At 36.0% G+C, this 22,931-nt stretch overlaps 2 protein-coding genes across 15 annotated transcripts in view; both read left to right on the top strand.

Moving 5' to 3' along the window:
• LOC144980753 (dedicator of cytokinesis protein 9-like) overlaps positions 1–4,861 on the top strand; it is a 134,633-nt gene extending 129,772 nt beyond the window's left edge. For 5 of the 6 annotated variants that reach the window (XM_078928524.1, XM_078928525.1, XM_078928521.1 and 2 more), the window contains one exon: positions 3,512–4,861. In XM_078928524.1, coding sequence (XP_078784650.1) covers positions 3,512–3,598 — 87 coding nt within the window. In that variant the 3' untranslated portion in view covers positions 3,599–4,861. The remainder of the gene's footprint in view (positions 1–3,511) is intronic. The other variant, XM_078928520.1, reaches the window with a different exon arrangement.
• Positions 4,862–21,765: 16,904 nt separating this feature from the next.
• LOC144980752 (sodium/hydrogen exchanger 7-like) overlaps positions 21,766–22,931 on the top strand; it is a 55,567-nt gene continuing 54,401 nt past the window's right edge. For 4 of the 9 annotated variants that reach the window (XM_078928506.1, XM_078928513.1, XM_078928505.1 and 1 more), the window contains exon 1: positions 21,791–22,051. In XM_078928506.1, the coding sequence (XP_078784632.1) occupies positions 21,802–22,051 (250 nt within the window). In that variant the 5' untranslated portion in view covers positions 21,791–21,801. Of the gene's footprint in view, positions 22,052–22,931 lie in introns of all 9 variants that reach the window. The other 5 variants (XM_078928509.1, XM_078928508.1, XM_078928515.1 and 2 more) reach the window with 4 other exon arrangements.

Below are 22,931 nucleotides of genomic sequence, written 5' to 3'. Positions count from 1 at the left end.
CTGCTATACTTTCCAAAAAAAAAACATGGATTTCAATTTTTGGTCAGAAAACTCGTCCTTCAAATATCGATCGATTAAAATGACCCTCATCTTGTCAAAAATGCTCAAACCTGGGACTGAAAGGAAGACTTTGCGAAGTTGAAGGTTTGGGTGTTTTTGACAAGATGAGGCTTATTTTAATCGATCAATATTTAAGGACGAGTTTTCTGGCCAAAATTTTTAATATTATGTGTTGTTGTTTTTTTCCAAAGTACAGTAGAACTGTGAATCATTGCACATCTCATTTTTTCTTTCCATAAATCCTAAGCAAGCTGGTGGTGTGGTGTATGTGTGTGTGTGTATGTGTGTGTGTGTGTGTGTGTGTGTGTGTGTGTGTGTGTGTGTCAATTCAAATTCTAATGCTCCTCTAGATTTGTTTCAAATTTGTTTTTGTTGATTCTCCGTCCACTCTTGTTTGATTCTTTGAGAAAATTATTTCTGCTATTCTAATGGAACTAGTAGATCTCCAGTTCCAGGGTCATTTTGCATTGATAGGAACTGATAAAAACTTTTTTTTTCTTTGTTTTTCCACATAAGGGGTCCTGAGAGCTCAGTTGGTAGAGCACTCGCTTCACAACACAAAGGGACAAAGATTGATCCTGGGTGGAATCAAGATTATTTTTTTTTCGGATCCCCGTGTACACCCAGCAATGATTGGGTAACTGGGTCTTGTCAGATCTGGTGGAAAATACTTTGCAATAGACTAGTGTCCTATTCAAAGCTTAGCAAGTAATTGCTAATGTCGGTTTCACGCTATAGAAACCATGATAAACTCTGGCTCCATGAGCCTACTGGCTCTGAAGGCTGAAGGACTGTATTTTTTTCAAATAACTTATGATTGGAGAATTTTTATGGCGGACATCACAACCAATAGCACAGCCTGGGTATGACACGGTGTCAAAGAAAAGAAAAAAAAAAGATAAATAAAAGTAGACAATAGTGTCCGGGGTGGTTTGATTTTATTTTCTCCTCCATTTTCCATCCTTTTTTTCATTTCTTTGAGGGGGGGGGGGGGGAGGGAGGGAGAGAGAGGTAAGAGGGCTGATTTTCTCATTGTGTTGTCTTAATGCTTGGGTACTGTAGCCTATCCAACTTTCCATATATTAAAATTTGTTTTCATTTTTTCATATTAATTCACTTAACAAGCAACAGCAGCACAATCAATGGCTTGAGAGTGTGCACAGGACTGCCTGGTTTAATGCCACTTACTTTTCTATTTATTTTTGTGTGATTTTGTGTTCTTAGTAATTTTGTTCTATCTATCTAGCTGTGATTAGAGGGCTTTCGTTTTGGTCCTTTTTTAACACTTGGATCGAGTGAAATGTTTTATCTCTTTTATTTTTACATTTAAAAAAAAAATACATTGTGTCAAAGATAATAAAAATGATGACTTAATTTTTTTTTATTCGTCTCCTATTACTTATCCTCCTCTTCCTCCTTTTCCTCCTCCTCCTTCTCCTTCTCTTCCTCCTCTTTTTCTTCATACTCCTCCTCCTCTTTCTTCTCCTCTCTCCTCTCTTTTTTTCATACTCTCCTCCTACTCCTCCTCTCCTCTTTTTCTTCATTCCCTCCTACTCACCATCCCCTCCCTCCTCTCCTCTACTCCTCCTCCTTCTTTTTTTCATTCTCCTCTCTCCTCCTCCTCTTTTTTCATACTCCTCCTCACTTTTTCTTCATCCATCTGTCTCCTCCTCCTCTCTCTTCTTTTTCTTCTTCTCCTCCTCTCTTCCTTCCCTCCCCTCCTCCTCTCCTCCTCTCCTCCCCTCTCCCCCTCCTCCTTCTTCCCTTCTTCCTTTATCCATGCTTTCAATAAATTAATTGTGGTTACCACCAAAACCATGTATCCATGGTATACAAATGTGCTATATGTGCATCAACATACCAATTTCGCATATCCTTCTCCCCCCCCCACCTCTCCTCTCCTTACTTCCTCACCCCCCCTCCTATTGAATTTGTTACAAACATGTCATCCAAGGTTTAAAAGTGCTATTTCATCAACACAATGCATACCTTTACATATATTACATCTCCTCCATGTGATTATGCTAGAAGGCTATTTTTAGAATAATACAGCTCCCCATGTGATTATGCTAGAAGGCTATTTTTAGAATGTTACATCTCCCCATGTGACTATGCTAGAAGGCTATTTTTAGTGATAGAGTAGATTTTCAGCCATCCTAAGACAGATGGGTGTATCTGATTTTAAAAAAAAAACAAAAAAACCAACTGATTTTCAAGGTGTTTTCATTACACGTTAATTCATACCACTGCTAAGTCATACTTCTATCGATCCTGTATCAAAGACAGGCTGGTATTTATGCATTACAATTGCGGCTATGTGGTCTTGAGGTATGACACTTGCTTTCGGATCGGAATGTCCTGGGTTTGAGCCTCTCTCGGCGCATAGTTGAGTCCTTGGAGAAGGCTCTTTACTCACATTCTCTCACCGTACTCAGGTGTAAAATGAGTACCTAGCCGTTAACAGCATTGTCTCTGTCTGAAAAAATTGTAACATCGCCTAACAGGCGTCATGTCTCGTCCTAAATGTTAAATGTTGCTGTTGGCCAGGGGCCCCTTGTAGAGCGCTTTGAGCACATTTAGTGGATATTGCGCTATATAAAAAGCTCATTTTAAAGTTTAATTGATTTCTTTTTCTTTACCTCTATGTTTTTGTCGTGCCCTTTGACCAGAAGAACATGCTAGTTTCATCCAATAAACTTCAGACTAAAGATGTTTTTGATTTAAATTTTAAAACCTTTTTTAAAAATTTTTATAAAAGATAATTTTTAAAATTCATTTGTATTATTTACAATTTGCGTGATTTCAATGAGTTTTGATAACGATTTTAGGCACATGTAACGTTATGTTCATGATGGATAATTTTTAAAATGCATGTGTTCTTTACAATGAGTTTTGATAAAGATTTAGGGCACATTTAATACGTATTATGTTCATGATAGATGACTAAAAAAATGCATATATATATATATATATATATATATATATATATATATATATATATATATATATATATATATATATATATATATTATATATATATATGTATTCTTTGCATGATTTCAATGAGTTTTGTTAAAGATTTTAGTCACATTCATGATAGATAATTTTAAAATGCATATATGTATTCTTTGCATGATTTCATGGCTTTTGATAAAGATTTTTGGACTGACTTAACATTCTCCGATTTATAAAGATTTTCATCTCAACCAACATGTACTTATTTGCAGGTCTGACAACCTAACTTGCTATGGGCTCATTGATTCATATAGAAATACTCTCAAACCAACACAAAATTTCGTCCCATAACAACAATGTTAAAACGTGCCCATAATTGCAATCGGCGATCAGACCTACAAACAGATTCACCTTGATTACATTCAATTAACTTTTTTTGTTTTATCATCTTTCATCATTTAAAAAAAAAAAATCTATTTATATTTTCCCTCTACAGATAGCGCAGTGTGATTGGACGGTGTCACAACACAGACAATCGATGACCTTTATCACTGGAACGCCAACCAGTTCGAGCACAGCGTGATGGGGGGAAAGAAACTACTACACATCTCTGTTATTCTTTTTTTTATTTTTTATTATTATTCCATTTGCTTATTCGTCTATTTTTTTTTTTTAAATGTCTGTGGTTGACATCACTTTCATGCTTGTTTGTTGTTTTTTATGATTTTTGTTGGGTTTTTTTTGTTGGGGTGGGGGGATGTTATGTAGACTGAGAAATGAAGAGTTCTCATGACAATTCATTAGAATAGACTATATAAGTGGTTATAATTATATGAAATTAAATAAATACATACATGAATATATAAATGAATAAATAAGTACATAAATAGATACATACACAAATGAATAAATAAATAAATACATAAATAGATGCATACACAATGAATAAATAAATACCTACATACACAAATGAATAAATAAATAAATACATACATAAATAGATACATACACAAATGAATAAATACATAAATAATAAAATAAATAAATATAATTCTTTGTATTCAGTTCGCTTGAGTTCAGGTCTGCCAGTGACGAAGGGCAAGGTGGAACTTGAACCTAGTACCTCCACATTGCTTAGCAAAAAACTATTCCACTGCGCCATGTTTCACATAGGTTTTTGGTGTATCGGTTACAATTATTATTGTTATTTTTTTATCGTAATAGTCATAATAATAAATCTGTACTGTCCACAAAATGGAAAATCTGCAGTGGTTTACATTACTTGAACAAATCTATTATATAATAAACATTAATAGAAATGTGTGGACATTACAATGATATGATCTCATAACAAATTTACTTCACAATGCACATGGACATCTTTACATACAATTTAATACACACATCATAAGTGGTGGCTATTTGACTGAACTGCATGCTGTCTATAGGTTGTGTTTTTGTTGGTTTATTTTAATTTTTAATGTTCACACAGGAACTTTTTTTTTTTTTAATGATTGATAAAGTACAAAGAATAAATGATTAGTGGGTGATTTAAAAAAGGGACATTTTAACAACAGGATATTTACAGTAACCACAGCATGGTCTGTGCAGTTCCACTTAAAATTTTTGGGGGGAAGAATTGCAATGAATTGCTTTATATATTTATATATGTATAATTATAATACATAATGAGGAAGCAAGAGGGGGAGGGGGTGCGGCTTTTTTTTCTTCCTCCACCCCTTGATAATATTTCTTGTTGAAATCTGGTGTTGAGCAACACAGAATTATTATTATTTGAAAAAAATATATGCTTGCTGCTAAAAGGATAATAAATAACCTACCATCCGAGAATGTTTTTAAAAGTTTTTTTTTTCTCCACTTCTTTTTGTAAAAAAAAAAAGTTGAATAAAAAGCTAACTGCACTTTAAAGTGGAAATGTTTTAGTTTGCCCTTGTAGTTAGAGATGAATTTTGTAGAAACGGGAAAACTGTTAAAATTAAAATGTAGGAATTTTTTAACCAATTTTTTTATTAAAGCATGGAAGAAAGGGTGTAAAATAGCTTTGAAGACATGAAAATATGTCTGGTATATGTGAATATTATATATAATATATGATGATATTTGATGCTTTTTATTCCTCACCTTTCGTGCTTTATCCTTACTAATCATTTAATGCCTGTTGTTCTTTTTAATGACATTGTATTATATATTATTATGATTGTTGTTGTTGTTGTTGTTGTGGTCATAATACCGGTGTCAGTCTAGAACAAATAGAATTGAACTGACAATTCCTTCATCGTTAAAATTCCCGTTCAACTTTTCACCAATGGAATATAGACAAAAGCTGATTCTGCGTTGTTCAGGGGGAGTCCTGGATAGGTCAAAGTTGACTTCATTCCTTCCTGTGTAAATTTGTTGCTCCATGTTTTGTAGATTTCTCTCCCTTTCCTGTAATGATTAATGTGTTCTCTCTCTCTCTCTCTCTCTCTCTCTCTCTCTCTCTCTCTCTCTCTCTCTCTCTCTCTCTCTCTCTCTCTGCTCTTCTCTCCTCTCTCTCTCTCTCTCCTCTCTCTCTCTCTCTCTCTCTCTCTCTCTCTCTCTCTCTCTCTCTCTCTCTCTCTCTCTCTCTCTCTCTCTCTCTGTGTGTGTGTGTGTATATCTGTCCGGCAGTCATGAAAAAGTTTTGGTTAGTTTAATTTTGTTCTTTTATGTTGTTGTTTCTTTTCATTTGTCTTTGGAGTTTTTTTTTGTTTTTAAAAAAATTTTTTGTTGTTTTTTTTAAATTTCCCCCTAAAACCCAATTCAATGTTTACAAACACCAAATGAAGACTGCCGGTCACGTGTGTTATTTATTTGTCTAGTAAAATGACTATAATGTGTCGACCCATACAATCAATATTCAGTCAGTTGTCAGTTGGTTGTTGCTTCATGCCTTTGATGGGTTCAAATGATAATATTTATTGTTTTAGATAAGAGTGAAGCTCGGTCTGTTTCATTCCATTTCAGTTATTGGAATTCTTTTCTTCAATCCCAACATGGTAACTTCTGTTGTCTTTGTCATCGACATTATTATCATCATCATTATTATCATCATCACCATCATATGACTATCATCATCGTTATCGCCATCAATGCCAACGTTATTGCAGTCATGTCTTCCTCCCCATCATTCTCCTCCTCCTCCTTCCACATTCTTTTTTACCTCATTCTGTTCTTTCTCCACCTCCTCCCCCTTCTCCTCTTTTACTACTACTACTACTACTACTACTACTACTACTACTACTACTACTACTACTACTACTACTACTACTACTATTACTACTACTACTACTATACTACTACTATACTACTACTACTACTACTACTACTACTACTACTACTACTACTACTACTACTACTACTACTACTACTACTACTACTACTACTACTACTATCTACTACCACTACTACTACTACTACTACTACTACCACTACTACCACTACTACTACTACTACTACTACTACTACTACTACTACTACTACTACTACTACTACTACTACCACCACCACCACCACTACTACATATGTTGCTTATATTGTACCAATCATCTTCCTCACCAAAGACACTACTTAGAATCCTGACTGTATTCAACATCAAACCTACTTACCTCAAACTCTTCATACAGAACTAACTGCAGTCGGTCAAACACAAAATTTATTTCATGAATGTACACAAAACAACTCTCCATTATGGTTCACCAATACTCTTCAACAGTCGTAACGTCACTTCCTTCCTAATGACGCATGGTAACTTAGTAACACTGGCTCCAAACTATCGGAACAATGGCGGACGCCCGTATGAAATATTTCTCTGGCGAGCATAAAAGCGTATCCAGAGGATAAAACTCCATAAATTTGATCATCTTTTGACTTTTACACATTCTGATCACAAGGCATATGAAAAGTTCTAGCCAGCACGAAGATTAAAAAGTAATGATTTTCTTTGTTTAGAAACAAGATGGCCACCGTTGCTGGGCTGCGTGACATCAGACTACTGAATCCAATTACACAAAAATTTTCATCTAATTTCACATAAATGTGTCAGTGCATGACATAATCAGTCGGAAGGTGAAAATTTTGTATTTGTATTTGTTATGTTTTTTCATTTTTTTGAAAGCATATGCTCCCCAGAGCATTTTAAGCTTTATTTGAAGTAAATCGGGTGATTTTTCATGAAGTTATGGTCAGATGTATGGGAAAAGTATCCAGCATTTTTTCTCAAATTTCAAACTTTTTCAACTTGACTAGCTGTAAAAAAAATATTTGAAGTGAAATTAGCTTTGATATTTCCTGAAGATGTACAAAAAGGGCTGATTTAATCAGTTATGACAAGAACTCATTTTGGATAAAAATTGACCTTCTAACGAAACGTGGCAATATCTCAGTTCAAACCTTTTCACCATCCGACCGATGACGTCATTCACTGTAACATTTCTCTTACTCACCATCCAAACCTGTCAACTTGAAAATTTAAACATTCATAATTTTTAAGAGATAAAAATTTTACTTTGAGCTTGAGCTTTTATATAACACAATATTCACTAAACGTGCTCAAAGCGCTTTACAAAGGGTTCCTGGTCAACGGCAACACTTGACATGTAGGGTGGGACATGACACCTGTTAGGCAATTTTACAAAAATGTTTTGGACTGAGACAACATCGTTAACAGCCAGGTACTCATTTTACACCTGAGTATGGTGAGAATGTGGGTAAAGAGCCTTTACCCAGGACTCATCTATGCGTCGATTGAGGCTCAAACCAAGGACCTTCCGATCCGAAAGCGAGTGTCATACCACAAGACCACATAGCCACAAGATGAAAGTATTGATTGTTTAAAGGCAATGGGTAAGGGGGAGCTTGATGGATAAATGTGTCCTTTTCTAGGATTTGTATGAAATATTTTCATTCTGCTATTTACAGGAACATTTTTTGGCTTTTTTTTTTTTAATTTGAACCAAAAGGCATCCCTGATTAGGGAGAACCACTCACTGAAATTTGATTTTTAATCCGTAAAAATTGTAAAACAAACTACAAAACAGATAAATTTTGTGTTTTGGGGACTGGAGTACAGATATGTGAGTTTTTGCGTTGCTTTTCTGACATGTTCACTTGTATGGCTTGACCAGTTAACTGCCAAACTCTTGAAAAATGAGTCATTAAAAATTTGACCAGAAAACTCGTCCTTCAACTATCGATCGATTTAAATAACCCTCATCTTGACAAAAAACTTTCAAACTTGGGACTTTAAGGAAGACCTCGCGAGGTCCCAGGTTTGAAAGTTTTTGTCAAGCTTAGGGTTATTTAAATGCATCGATATTTGAAGGACTAGTTTTCTGGCCAAATTCAAAATTTTAATTTTTTTTCTCAGAGAAAGGCAGTTAACTGGTCAAAATTTGTTTACATATTATATTAAGCCTTAAATCTTTAGTTTTTCTACCTCTTGAAACATTTCCCTCACAGGGTGACGTTATGACTACTTACTATTGGTGATATCTTCATACAGCTGTCATTTTAAAACCCACTCTCTTCAAAACGGTCATATGAGTATGTCATGTGGATTGTGGGAGGAAGTGATTTTAGAATTAACATTATTATAAGAAATATGAATTTTAGTTTTATTTTTTAACGTATAATAATTTGTGTTAGTTAATCACCGTAATGAGTAGAAATTTATAATACCGTTTTGAGATGGTGGGTCACTCTTAATCGTATCTGCAGAAGAAAAAAAAATTCCTAAATCAAAATGGTTTATAGATTCATTTTTTTTCTTCTTTTTTTTTTTTTTATTTTTAGGTTGAAATCTCCAATTGATTTGATCTCTTTGGTCTTGTTAGATTTTGTCAAAATGTCTCAAATCGGAGGTTTCAAAGCAGTTTTGAAAGAATCTTCTGGTTTAATGAGACCTTTTGACATCGTGATAGCAATGGCCTTGATCCAGAGTCTACTTATCGTAGCTCTATAGATAACAATGACGTCGGTCGCAAACTGTTCAACTCTAAAGAATAATTATAGGTGGAGATCACACTTTTGAAAAAAAAAAAAATTATTTTTTTATAAGGAGTCCCAACGCAATAGTAACAACAGAGGACGAGAGACGCATGCGCACAACCAACATGACGTTCTCTCTCTAATAACTTTTCCGCCGGTGACGTCACAGACTATGGGTGACGTCCAATCAAGGGACGCTACTCTTCCGCTAATCTCATTCCCTATAAATATTGGGTAAAGTTATCCAAAGAAAATATTTTATTTTGACATCTGACAAAATGTCGTGGTGTCCATTGGGCTCCTATTCCTATATCGTCAGTAGTTTAGCTACAATTTGAAATGTTACCTCCTCTCCAGTTGTGCTTTTCTGAGTTGAACAATTGTTGACCAAAGTTATTGATATATTGCTATAAGGAATGAATTACAAGTTTTCTGATACAGATTTCACTGGATTTTTAGCAAATCCAAATTTCAGCACGTTCTTCAATACAGCACGCTGGAACTGGAACGACCGAATTTTATCGATATAATTAATTAGTCATTATTTCCCACGATCAATCGGATTTCTGATCACTCAGACTGGGTGGGGATCCTGACTCCATCGGCAGAGGTACAACTGTGTTTCTATCCTTAACTGTTCCAAATTGCTTTGTCTTGTCTCGAATAATACTGTTTGTTGCACTGGGCCGAATCCTAGCTGAGGGAACAGTCAATCATAGTATGTTTTGGGGATATATTTTTTCCTGTAAAATCTCTTATTATATTTATTTTTGAATGATAATGTACGATTGATGTGTCTCTTGTTGGATTTGCTGTGTCGATAGATTGTAGTATTCAATAAGTACATGTGGTATGCCTTGGAATCTACATCTGATCCATTTGTCTATCCTTGTTTACTTTTCTTGGTGCTTATTGTAATTCAGACTTTACTATACCATTTTTTCCTTTTTATGCGTGATAACAAGTGTCAAGCCGTAACCCTTAAACAAAAACAAACGATCACTCAGATTCTAACACACTTTTTGGCCTCTCACGAGACCGTGCTAGAATCCAGCGGCTACTGTATAATTTGTTTTCAACGCATGGCAGAGAGTATAGCTCTCTGCCAACCCACGAATTTACTCTGTAGTTACAATTAGTTTTTTTTTTTTTTTTGTTTGTTTTTTTTTTTTTTTAATTTACAATATAGCTGTGCGAAGTGTTAACTAAAGATCTACAGTTCTACAGACCAGTACGCATTCCTCGTGTTCACGGATTCCTCTTCCTCGTACAAAACTTTTTAATTTCCCATATTTTCTTTGTAGAAATTTCACGTATTCCTCATTTTTTATGGATTCCTCGTCGTAAATATTTATTTGCCCGAGAAGAGGCCGAGGACTGGACTGCGTGCTGCACTGTATTTCATAGCGTGTATAATTATAATTCTATATTATGATGAGATTGTCTTACCTACAAGTTTATTTAACTATACAGTTACTTTGATTCTTTGTATTATTTATATCAATACTCTTGCCATATCTATCTATAGTTATATATGACTACTACTACGTACCAAGCAAACAAATGTGATTATTGTGTATATTGTTGTTTATTTATAACATAACCTCTTTATTGTTGTTATTGTTATTTATAACATAACCTCTTTCTTCCATTGTATTTTTTTATGTATTGTTATTTTAGATATAATTTTGCTGTATAAAAATTGTTTAAATATGATTGTAGAGTTCCTATTATTCTTTTTGTACCACCCTTTTTTGTGTATAATTTGGTATATTTGCATATATATATATATATATATATATATTATATATATATATATATATATATATATATATATATATATATATATATATATATTATATATATATATATATTATATATATATATATATATATATATATATATATATATATATATATATATATTATATATATATATATATATATATATATATATATATTATATATATATATATATATATATAATACACACATGTATGATGTAAAATCTTATTTTAGTCCTATACGCTGGGATTAGACTATCAAATTTTTGCTATTTTCACTGAGATCGGAGTAAAAAAGACCAGTGATGTTATCTGGACTTGATTAACTCACTCAACCCTGACACCGACTATATCCGTAGTTTACCCGGGTTACTTTTACCCCACGTCTTTTTATTACACAGAGAGACAAATTATAGGTGTAGTATCAAAACTAATGTTTTTCATTTCTACATGTTAGTGTTAGAGGAAGTTGAATAAATAAATAAATAAATATATATATATATATATATATATATATATATATATATATATATATATATATATATATATATATATATATATATATATATATATATATATATATATATATATATATATATATATATATGCACAGACTCATTTTAGTACATTTTTTTCCAATCTTGAAAAGTATAAAAAAATTTCTAGGATTGAGTGAGTTAACAAAAGCACAGCTGCCAACTGTCTTGTTAAAATCGGGACTGTCCCGATTTGAAATGACTGCAGTGTTACAAAGTTTTGAACCAGACTTGCGACAACGTTTGTGTTTGCTAGTGGTTGTGTAGTTAGAATACCATTAAAAGTAAAAGCCCAGTTTACCAGTTGAAACAGCCTGAAATACAGATGGCCTCGGTTTAAACCCTTGTTTCGCATAATTTTTGACCGCATCGTTGTTACTGTTATTACTCTCACGTGGAAACTATTTGATCCGTGGACGTAGTAGCGAGAGTAAAACTGCTCGAAAATGTAATTGAAAAGAAATTCTGTCCTGGCGTAAATGGTTTATGTCCTGTATTTATTTCATTTATTTGTCTTTACCATAATATATAACAAGAGCTTTTAAGAGCTATTTGTCTTTACCATAAAATATAACAAGAGCTTTTAAGAGCTATTTGTCTTTACCATAATATAAAACAAGAGCTTTTAATATCCCATTCCCATCCCCACCTCATTCTTCTAACAAATAAAAATACAACCCTCCAAATATGAGCTAATTATAGATCCAAAGGGACGTAACTGTAACTAACAAGTACGGTTTATTTCTTTTAATCGTGTATGTATTATATAATAATAATGATATATTACTTCCCTTTATTTATGTTATATAATTATTTCATGCTGTAACTATCCCATAATTTTAAAGGCACTCATCACGCTATCATTGATCACATGATTATTTACTGATGATTACGTCATCTCTTTTCATTAAACATTTTGATCGAAGTGCAATTGGAGAGTTTTGCTTGATTTTTTTTTTTTCCTTCTTTTTTTCTGATCTCACCATTTTTAAAAGTTGATTTATCCATAGTGGCAGGGAGGTACTTGCTGTGTCTTCTATCCCCTCTTATCTGTTTTCCAATAGCCTTCTGTCTTTGTCTTGGAATGAGATTGCTTGGTTTTGTCCTGTCCTTGGTCGGAGTCCTTGGCTAAGAGGGAAACAGTCGAATGTATATTTATTGCCTTGGGAGATGATATTTTTTTCCTTGTAAATCATCTCTCTGTTATGTACTGTATTATGTTTTATTTACATGTTATATTTGAGTTGTTAACATTTGAGTGTATTCCTCTTAGTGGGGACATGTACTTGTGTCTGGATGAGATTTTTAGGTGATCTCAAACAAAGTACTTTGACGGTGTGCTCTTGGAATCTACACCTGTTCCCTATTTGAACTAATTCCCCTTTGTCTTACCTTTTCTTTTGTGCTTTAATTGTAATTCTAGAACTTTTTACTATCCCATTTTCTTCCTTTTTACTGGCGCTGATATGACCTTAATGTGTTGCAAGCGCCGTAAAACCGTTAAAAACACAAAAAACACAATTATCCATAGTGGGCAGGGGGGTACATACTGTGTCTTCTATCCCATTATATCTGTTTTCCAACATGCTTTCTGTCTTTGTCTTGGAATTAGATTACTTGTTTTATTTTTCCTGATCCTGGCCGGAGTCCTAGCTGGGAGGGAAACAGTCAAATGCATAGTTATTGTTTTGGGAGATGACATTTTTTTCATTGTAAATCATCTCTCTGTTATATATTATTATATTTGTTATTTTGAATGTATAATGTAGGCCTTTGAGTGTATTCCTCTTTTTTGGATTTTGTGCTTGTGTCCGGATGAGACTTATGGGTGATCTCAAACTAAATACATTGGTGGTATGCTATTGGAATCTACATCTGATCCCTATTTGTTCCCAGTTCCCCTTTGTCTTACTTTTTCTTGGGTGCTTTAATTGTAATTCTAGAACTTTTTACTATCCTATTTTCTTCCTTTTTACTGGCGCTGATATAACCTAAAAGTGTTGCAAGCGCCGTAAAACCCTTAAAAACAAAAAACAAAAAGTTGATTTATCGGCATGGTCTAGTGGGAAGGGGGAGGGGGGGGGGGATGTGATAGAACACACCCATATGTTTATTATTTGTTTTAATGTTGGACTGGATTACATATCTTCAAAAACACAAAAATGAGTGGGCTGACTGGATCATTATTTGAATTGACACAGAGCAGCTAACGGAGGTCAATATGATTTGTTTATCGGTGGGTCATTTCAGTTTAAGGTATCGTGTACTTGTTTTAACTTGGGTATCTCTTTTAAGCAAACCGGATTCGCCAAATCTCCTCTGATGCGCATAATCGACGGTGCCCCCGTTTCGAGCCGAAATAAGTCCCGGCAACCCTTATACGCAGAATCCCTGACTACGGACAGAGCTGCACATACGAGATGGAAGTCGTTTGGACGAATTCAGTCCCTCGTGGGGGCGTGGTGAGAAGTTGCCAGGCTTTGATACCAGTAAGAGGAGACATTGGGTGGCTGCGAATCGGCTTCGGTCGAGGAGCTGCCTAACGGCAAGTGCGTTACATCGGTGGGGTCTTACTACCTGTCCAATATGTATCCGCTGTGGGCAAGAACCCGAGACGGCAGAGCATCTAGTCGAAAGGTGTGTTGTGAAGATGCTACCCGGCGGGTTCGCGACGGTTCACGAATGCGGACCGGACTTTGCTGATTGGGTCGATCGTCATAACATAGTAGTGTGAACCATAAGAGGCTGCTGCCAAATCTCGTCTTTCAGGCAAATTTGTTCCGGTGAACTTTCACCCATGGTGGTTATGCTGTGGTTATTTTTTCCCAAGGTCTTATTTGACTCCTAGGGTATTATAGCATGAACCTTGATTACAAATTACAGTTGTGTACTGTTTTTTTTTTTTTTTTTTCATTATTATTTTAACATAAGAGTTGTAACCATATATGAGTGTATTCCTCTAAGTGGGATCTTGTGCTGGTGTCTGGGGGGTGAGACTTTTAGGTAATTTCAAACTAAGTACAATGGGTCATGGATAGCTCATATGGTAGAGTCACGATCTCCCCGGTCAGGCGGAGTTGTCGTACCAGTAAGGTCGCGGGTTCGAGCCCCCATCGCCACCGCGAAGTTTTTATTCTCTGTTGTCTGCTGGCACTTTCCTACTCACTTTATTTCTTGTATTGCAATGATAGGGTGCTCTTGGAAATTTTGACCCTTTGTCTTACTTTTTCCTTAAGTCCTTTTAACTGTACATCTAGAATGTTTTTACTGGCGCTGATATAACCTAAATGTGTTGCACGCGTGGTAAAACCTTTAAAACAAACAAAACACATCACAGTTGTAAGCTATCAATAATATTTCCTAAAAAAAACCCAACAAAGTGAGGTCGCCATGATCTTCAGATATGACTACAGCTACGAATGTCTAGACCATGGTGCAATTCTGTTTTATGGACCAAAGCGTTAACCTTCAATGCCAATGAATCTTAGTCATAAACAATCTGGGTGGGGTTCCTGACCTCCCACAGTGGGCAGAGGTACTCACTGTGTCTTCTATCCGCCTATATCGGTTTTCCAACTTGCTTTCTGTCTTTGTCTTGGGATGAGAATAATTGGTTTTGTCCTGGCCGGATACTTTAGCTGGGAGGTGAAACAGTCAAATGTATATTAGAGTTTTGGGAGATGATATTTTTTGTTTTGTAAATCATCATCCTGTTATACACTGTATTATTTTTCCTTATTCATATGTATGGGTTGTAAACAATGGAGTGTGTTCCTCTTGGCGGGACCTGTGCTTATGTCTGGATGAGACTTTAAGGTGATCTCAAACTAAGTACACTGATAGTGTACTCTTTGAATCTGAATGTTTCCTATTTGAACCAATTTCCCCTTGTCTTGTTTGTTCTTGTGTGCTTTAATTGTAATTCTAGAACTTTTTACTATCCAATTTTCTTCCTTTTTACTGGCGCTGATATGACCTAAATGTGTTACAAGCGCCGTAAAACCCTTAAAAACAAAGAAAACACATTGAAGGTGATGGTAGAAAAAATCATATTTCTTCTCTTCATCTGCGTCATTTATGGGGGTATAACACTGGATGTGAAACGTGGACGCTTGACAGAGAATGTACGAGGAGGTTAGAGGCATTTGAGATGTGGGTGTATAGAAGAATGTTGAGGCTATCATGGACAGACAGGTATACGAACGAGGAAGTGTTGGAGAAGGTGAGAAAGGGAAGAATATTGATCGATACCATCAGAAAGAGGCAGTTACGGTTTCTGGGACATGTGTGGAGAAGAGACGGAATAGACAAGTTGGTAACATCTGGGATGATCGAAGGAAAGAGAACTAGAGGAAGACAAAGAATAACTTATTTAAATAACCTAAGAATGGCGAAATGTGATTTTAAAAGCAACACAGATTTCATGCGCACCGCAGAGGATCGTGATTCGTGGGGACAGCTGACCGGTAACGTGCTCAAGAGTACAAGCCATGATGGATGATGAACACTGGATGATATGTAGTTTGATTTTACTCTTCTGGCAAACATGGCTGTGATTATAAGAGGACTGACAGGTTCCCAGCCTATGAGTGCTGGCTGTGCCTTAGTGGTAGGTCTTAGAATGACTCTCTCTCTCTCTCTCTCTCTCTCTCTCTCTCTCTCTCTCTCTCTCTCTCTCTCTCTCTCTCTCTCTCTCTGTGTGTGTGTGTGTGTGTGTGTGTAATGAGCTCCCTCTCCCACCTGTCCCGTATAGATAGAATGCGCTTGGCCAAGAAGTTCACAACATTGCCATCCGGAAGTATAACGGACTAACACACAAACTCTGTGTAACCATGAACTTTTATAGTCTGGTTAATACAGTTTAGTGAGAACAACTCACAAACGCGGATGGCAAAAACAATAACAAAGGCCTGAGTGACGTCATCTGCATACTATCTATAATAATGCCTCCCCTGAAGCTTGTCTGAGCTGTCCTGTCTGCAGTCACCGTGTCTCGCTCAGCCACAGGATGCAAATATACATTTTCATCTCCCTAGCTACTTGCATGTTGTTGTTTTTAATGAACAAGTGTGTATGAAAGGTGTCAGACAAAGCAAGCAAGAAAAATACAAGAAGAAAAAACTCTAGTGCCTACTCCTTAATTTGTTAATTGAATATTTTCAAAAAAATAAAATGAAGCATCTCAAATGTCTTGTCCTCGTCCTCTCGTGTTCAATGTATGTGTCTTTGATGCAAGCGTGTATTCAATGTATGTGTTGTTTGATGCAAGCGTGTATTCAATGTATGTGTTGTTTGATGGAAGCGATGGTTCAATGTATGTGTTGTTTGATGGAAGCGATGGTTCAATGTATGTGTTGTTTGATGGAAGCGATGGTTCAATGTATGTGTTATTTGATGGAAGCGATGGTTCAATGTATGTGTTGTTTGATGGAAGCGATGGTTCAATGTATGTGTTGTTTGATGCAAGCGATGGTTCAATGTATGTGTTGTTTGATGGAAGCGATGGTTCAATGTATGTGTTGTTTGATGGAAGCGATGGTTCAATGTATGTGTTGTTTGATGCAAGCGATGGTTTAATGTATGTGTTGTTTGATGCAAGCGAGGGTTCAATGTATGTGTTGTCTGATGCAAGCGATGGTTCAATGTATGTGTTGTTTGATGCAAGCGAGGGTTCAATGTATGTGTTGTTTGATGCAAGCGAGGGTTCAATGTATGTGTTGTTTGATGCAAGCGAGGGTTCAATGTGTATGTTGTTTGATGCAAGCGAGGGTTCACAGAGTAAAACGCGTGCCCTTGTGAATAATATAGATTAGGTATTAAAATTGTCCCAACTATCGAGAGCCTCTGTGGTGTAATGGTAGCAGGTCTGACCGGTAATCAGAATTTCAGAGGTTCGATCCCCAGCCGATGTGGACTGATTTTTTGGAATGTTTTTTTTTCTTGTACTTTTCTTTCTTGCTTTTCTGGCACCTTTCATACACACTTGTTCAGTTCTTTATCTTACACCGGTGCCTGCTCCTTTATTTCTTAATAGGCATGATCTATATTACATTTCCATGTGCTTGAGGTCATTGGTCACATTGCAAAATGTGCTCAAAATGACCCGCTTAGTGAAAAGTGTTCACAGCTTTTTAAATATCTAACACCACGATTGGTCATTTTGTTCAACTTGACACATGGGTATATTTACAACTTTCATGAACAAAGCAGCGTGTTTACATTAATTTGTTAAGAAATATCCAATCGTTGGACCTCAACAAATCATGTGATTGATGACTCGGTTGGACGAAAACATGAATAAAGATCGCTCCCATTGAATATTTGCATGGGTTATCCTGCCTCATACATTCTGTCGTTTAATAAAAAGAACACAGTATGTGCTATTTGGTTAACATTGTATATGCTGTGTTTTTCAAAACAACGGCAGTATTGTCCTGACGTGTCCAGTAGCAATTTTGTTGGCAATCTGGGGATTAGAATGGGGTTTCTTGCGGTTTGCACTGCCTGACGTCACAATCCATCCAAATGGACAAAACCAAGCATTCTCATCCCAAGACAAAGACAGAAAGCAAGTTGGAAAACCGATAATATAGGGGGATAGAAGACACAGTATGTACCTCCCTGCCCAGTGTGGGAGGTCAGGAACCCCACCCAGATTGTTTATGACTAAGATTCATTGGAATTGAAGGTTAACGCTTTGGTACATAAAACAGAAAAGCACCATAGACTCCCAGGTCATGTTGGTTTTGGTTTGTCGTTCATACTTCTGTAACTATTGTTCTTTTTACCAAAAGGAGGAAACATCATAAAAGATCCGACATAGAGAATGCCTGCAATCCATTATGCCAGGAAATACTGGGTTTCCTCAAGTCGCCTTTTAACAGGACAGGGCAGAACTGCATCAAATATGGGCAGATGGAAACTTGGGAACAGTGATGCCAGCTGGAATGGTCAGGCAGCCCCAGAGACCAGCGACCACACTGCCATCCACTGTCCAGTAACTAAACTTGAAGGTGGCTATGAAACAGTTCTTAGGGCGGAAGAAGACTTTCGAAGCTGGGTTGACGAAATGAATTTGGATGTGTAGCCATACGCAACTACTACTACTACTACTACTACTACTACTACTACTACTACTACTACTACTACTACTACTACTACTACTACTACTACTACTACTACTACTTCTACCACCACCGCCACCACCACCACCACTACTACTACTACTACTACTACTACTACTACTACTACTACTACTACTACTACTACTACTACTACTACTACTACTACTACTACGACTACTACTACTACGACTACTACTACTACTACTACTACTACTACTACTACTACTACTACTACTACTACTACTACTACTTCTACCACCACCGCCACCACCACCACCACTACTACTACTACTACTACTACTACGACTACTACTACTACGACGACTACTACTACTACTACTACTACTACTACTACTACTACTACTACTACTACTACTACTACTACTACTACTACTGCTACTAATACTACCACCACCACCACTGGCGGTCGGTCTATTGAGCAAAGTTGTTTTGTGCCGCCCTATAATTTTCAAATTTAGCAGATACTGCTTTTTGTCTCAATTTTTGCCTATGCTGATTTTCGTTCACACTCGCGCATCTCTTCCTGTACTTGCTTGCCATGATTGGTACCTGTAACTACTGTACGAAGGTTGTGCGTCATCACGGACGGCTCTCTTTTTCTTGTTGCCCACGCGAGGCGAGATGACGTGCGACAATGAGCTGAGGGTGGGGTATGGGGGCTACCATGAGCCAAAAAAGTCAACAGGCCGCCCAAGCATTTTATATAAAAGTGTTGTTTTCTTCTGTTTAAAACCACGGCTATCAACTTCCCACTAGAAACAACGGATACTCTTGACTGCTAAAATAACTAGGTCAGGCCGGCAAATTTAATTTTGCACACCTTGAGGCCTGACTTGGGAGAAATCAAAACCATATCAATTTTATCATTGAAAGAACAGGTTTGTTGTAATCAAACCATACGGATGAAGAAAATTACAATAAATATATAGATCTTATGCTATTCGTTTTTCTCAAACGGATGTTAATCATCAATAAGAATATTACACAAATCATTCACCGAGTAGAGCCCATGATGCTATAAATAAGATTCCAAGTCCATTATCCCGAGACACACAGCAGTTCAATTTGTAGTTATTAGTTATGTTATTGTCTTTGGAGTAGATAAGAAGTGCATTGAGGTTGGATTTTCTATTCCTTCTATTAATGACTGTTATCACAGTTGATATTCGAAGGAAGAAATTTATATGGCAGTCTAATTGCTGTTGTCATATTGTTCTTTTTAAAAAATGATATTCACAAATCTCGATGAACAGATACGTGTATCGCAATCCATACCAAAACAACAATGAAAGGATCCATAGACTTCAATGATCGGATGTTATACAATTTTTTCTGTAGAGGAAAATCGACAAATGGACCTCTTTTACATAATATATGCCCGTCGTAAATACCACTTATGTGAGTATATCTCTTCAAAATTCAAACCACACATGCCCCCCCCCCCCCCCCCCCCATTTTATTTTTATGCACAATATACACACATTCTAAAAAAATACACCCACTAGAACATTGATATTGAGCAATTTCCGCTAAGTGAGCTCAAGACACTTAAAAAGGGCTCCTAAGCCAAAAGCAACGCGAAGACGAGACATGATGCCTGTTGGGCGAGATAACATTTTCCTCCAACAAAATCAACACTGCTTCTGGTCAGGTACCTACTCATTTTACACCTGAGTACAGTGAGATAATGTTTTCGATCGATGCCGCCTTAAATAAACAGCCAGCAACCGCCCCTGACCACCACCACCCCACCACCACCACCACCACCACCACTACTACTACTACTACTACTACTACTACTACTACTACTACTACTACTACTACTACTGATAGGGTTGTTGGTCATGTGCAAACCTCTAAGCCCAGCTTGTGATGTTTCAATCTCCTAGGTGGGCTGCTATCACGAGCTACTATTCTATCGTTTTGGCAGATGATACTTTTTCTTAGTTTCTTTCTTGTAAATCATCTCCCTGTCATGTCTTTCTTTAAACATATGATTTGTAAACATTTGAGTGTATTCCTCTTAGTAGGATCTTGTGCTGGTGTCTGGATGAGACTTTTAGGAGATCTCAAACTAAGTATATTGATAGTGTGCTCTTGGAATCAACATGTTCCCTATTTGAACCATTCCCCCATCTTACTTTTTTTTTTCCTCATGTCCTTGTAATTGTACATCTAGAATGTTTTTACTCTCCGATTTTTTTCCTTTTTACTGGCGCTGATATGACCTAAATATGATGCAATCGCCGTAAAACCCTTAAAAACAAACAAAAACAAAACATACATTTTACTGTCACGAGTTCATGCAAGATATTCCGGGGTTTTTTTTTGGCGTTGTGTGGTGTGGCTTTCGTTGGCTTTTGGCTTTCAGCGTCAAGTCGTACAGAACTACACCATGATCACTCACGCCAGGAGCTGTAGAGACTAGTTTTATGAGATCGTGGTGTGTTGTAAGTTGTAAGAACTAAGTCAAGAAACGGTGTCTGATTTTCTTATTGGTTTGCTATCCGTCCGCCTTGTCCATTAGATCGAACTCGTATAATCTGACAAGCATTTACTTAACATAACATAACATATTATGCTATAGGGCAAAATAGGATAAAATCCCTTGAATGCCCTTAATATTAATAGTAATGCCATAAATCTATTGATTAAAGATTACAATAATGATACACGTGGTAAAGATAGTATTTCAACTTAAATGTACTCATGTATATGAAGTGTACAAACAAATATCTGTAACCGTGACATGCAAAGCACACACACACACACACACACACACACACACTCGCACACACACACACACACACACACGCGCGCGCGAGCGCGCATATAGATGATAACCAGAATAATATACTTACTTATTTGTTTACTCATTTTTATTTATTCATTTGTTTACTCGTTTATTTATTTAATTTCATTTTAACTTATTCTATTTCATTTTACTTATTTATTTATTTATCTATTAATCAATTAATTAATTAATTTATTTATCTATCTATCTATTTATTTATTTATTTATTTATTTATTATTTTTCTATCTATTCTTTTTATTAGTTGCTTATTTATTCGTATAGTTTAGTTATAGCGAAAATATACACGCATTTATTTGTAACTATCGGTATACGTCAGTGAAAATGGAAAAAGGACGAATGAAATATGATTTCGGATCTTTTTCGTTCATGATATTTTGTTGCATTAATTTTTAATATGATCTTTTTATAATTGTGTTCTTCTACTTCTGAAAATTAACATTTTGATCGTTACCGGAAAACTTCGTAGGGGAGTTTCCAAGATGGCGACGAATACACATAAAATGTTACTAAGCTGCTTGCTACTGTTGATGATAAATACAGTAGCGATGGGTGCAAAGGAAACTGTGATTGAGCCTTCGTATACCAAAAAGGCAGCGGATCAACACCGGACGGATAGTTTGACCATTCTTATGTTTTTAGGTCTTTTATTGCTCACCATTTTAACCGTTTGGTTATTCAAACACCGACGTTTTCGGTATGTTCATGAGACTGGGCTCTCGCTTGTTTATGGTGAGTTTAGTTTACAAAAATCTATAAACGCTTTGCTTGTTTGCCCTTGTCTTGAAATTAATAAATGTCAATATAAAGTTTGTTAAGCCCCATGGTCTTATTGCAGTGTTATCTAATTCTTCATTTTTTTTCTTTTGAAAAAAAAAATTTGGCTTGGACTTGGATATCAATATCAAAAATCAAACTGAACAACAACCTTTGTGAATATCAAATTAAGCAATTAAGGAGCAGGCACCAGTGTAAGATAAAGATCTGAACAAGTGTGTATGAAAGGACCTCAGACCTGATTCTAATTACCGGTCAGAGTCAGACGTGCTACGTGGTACTGAGGATTGATCCCCAGTCGAGGTCGACTCTGAATTTTTGGGGATGGTTTTTTTCTTATATTTTTCTTTCTTGATTTGTCTGGCACTTTTCATGCACACTTGTTCAGATCTTTAACCTTTGGGGAGTATTGCAAATGATGCAAAATAGCTGAAGTAGAAATAAAAGCTAAAAAAATAATTTAAAAAATTATTAAACACTTATGTTTGTATCGTGCATTTCCACTGATTTACCATACTCAATGTGCTTAGAATTTCATAAATTCCCCCAGCAGGCCACATGAGACCATATTTCCATTTCTCCACTTGTTGTTAGAGGCATCTTTCTTGTACCACCACATTCTTGCAATACGTGTCATTGCCCAAAGCCAGCTACTCATTCACACCTGAGTTGATAGAAGGGGTAATGCTTGCACAACATCGGAATAAGAATTTTAGACAATTACTGTCACTCATCCAGCCACTGACCACTCTTAACATTGCTTGACTTTTATGACAAGACGAAAAAATTTATCACAGAGTCCCGAAATAATGTCACTGCTGTATGAGTTTGTAAC

This window comes from Berghia stephanieae, chromosome 10, assembly GCF_034508935.2.
Source record: "Berghia stephanieae isolate SIO BIC M18660-M18661 chromosome 10, UCSD_Bste_1.3, whole genome shotgun sequence".
Classification (NCBI taxonomy): Eukaryota; Metazoa; Mollusca; class Gastropoda; order Nudibranchia; family Aeolidiidae; genus Berghia; species Berghia stephanieae.
Note: the sequence above shows the minus strand (reverse complement) of the source record. Positions and strands in the feature narration are given on the sequence as shown.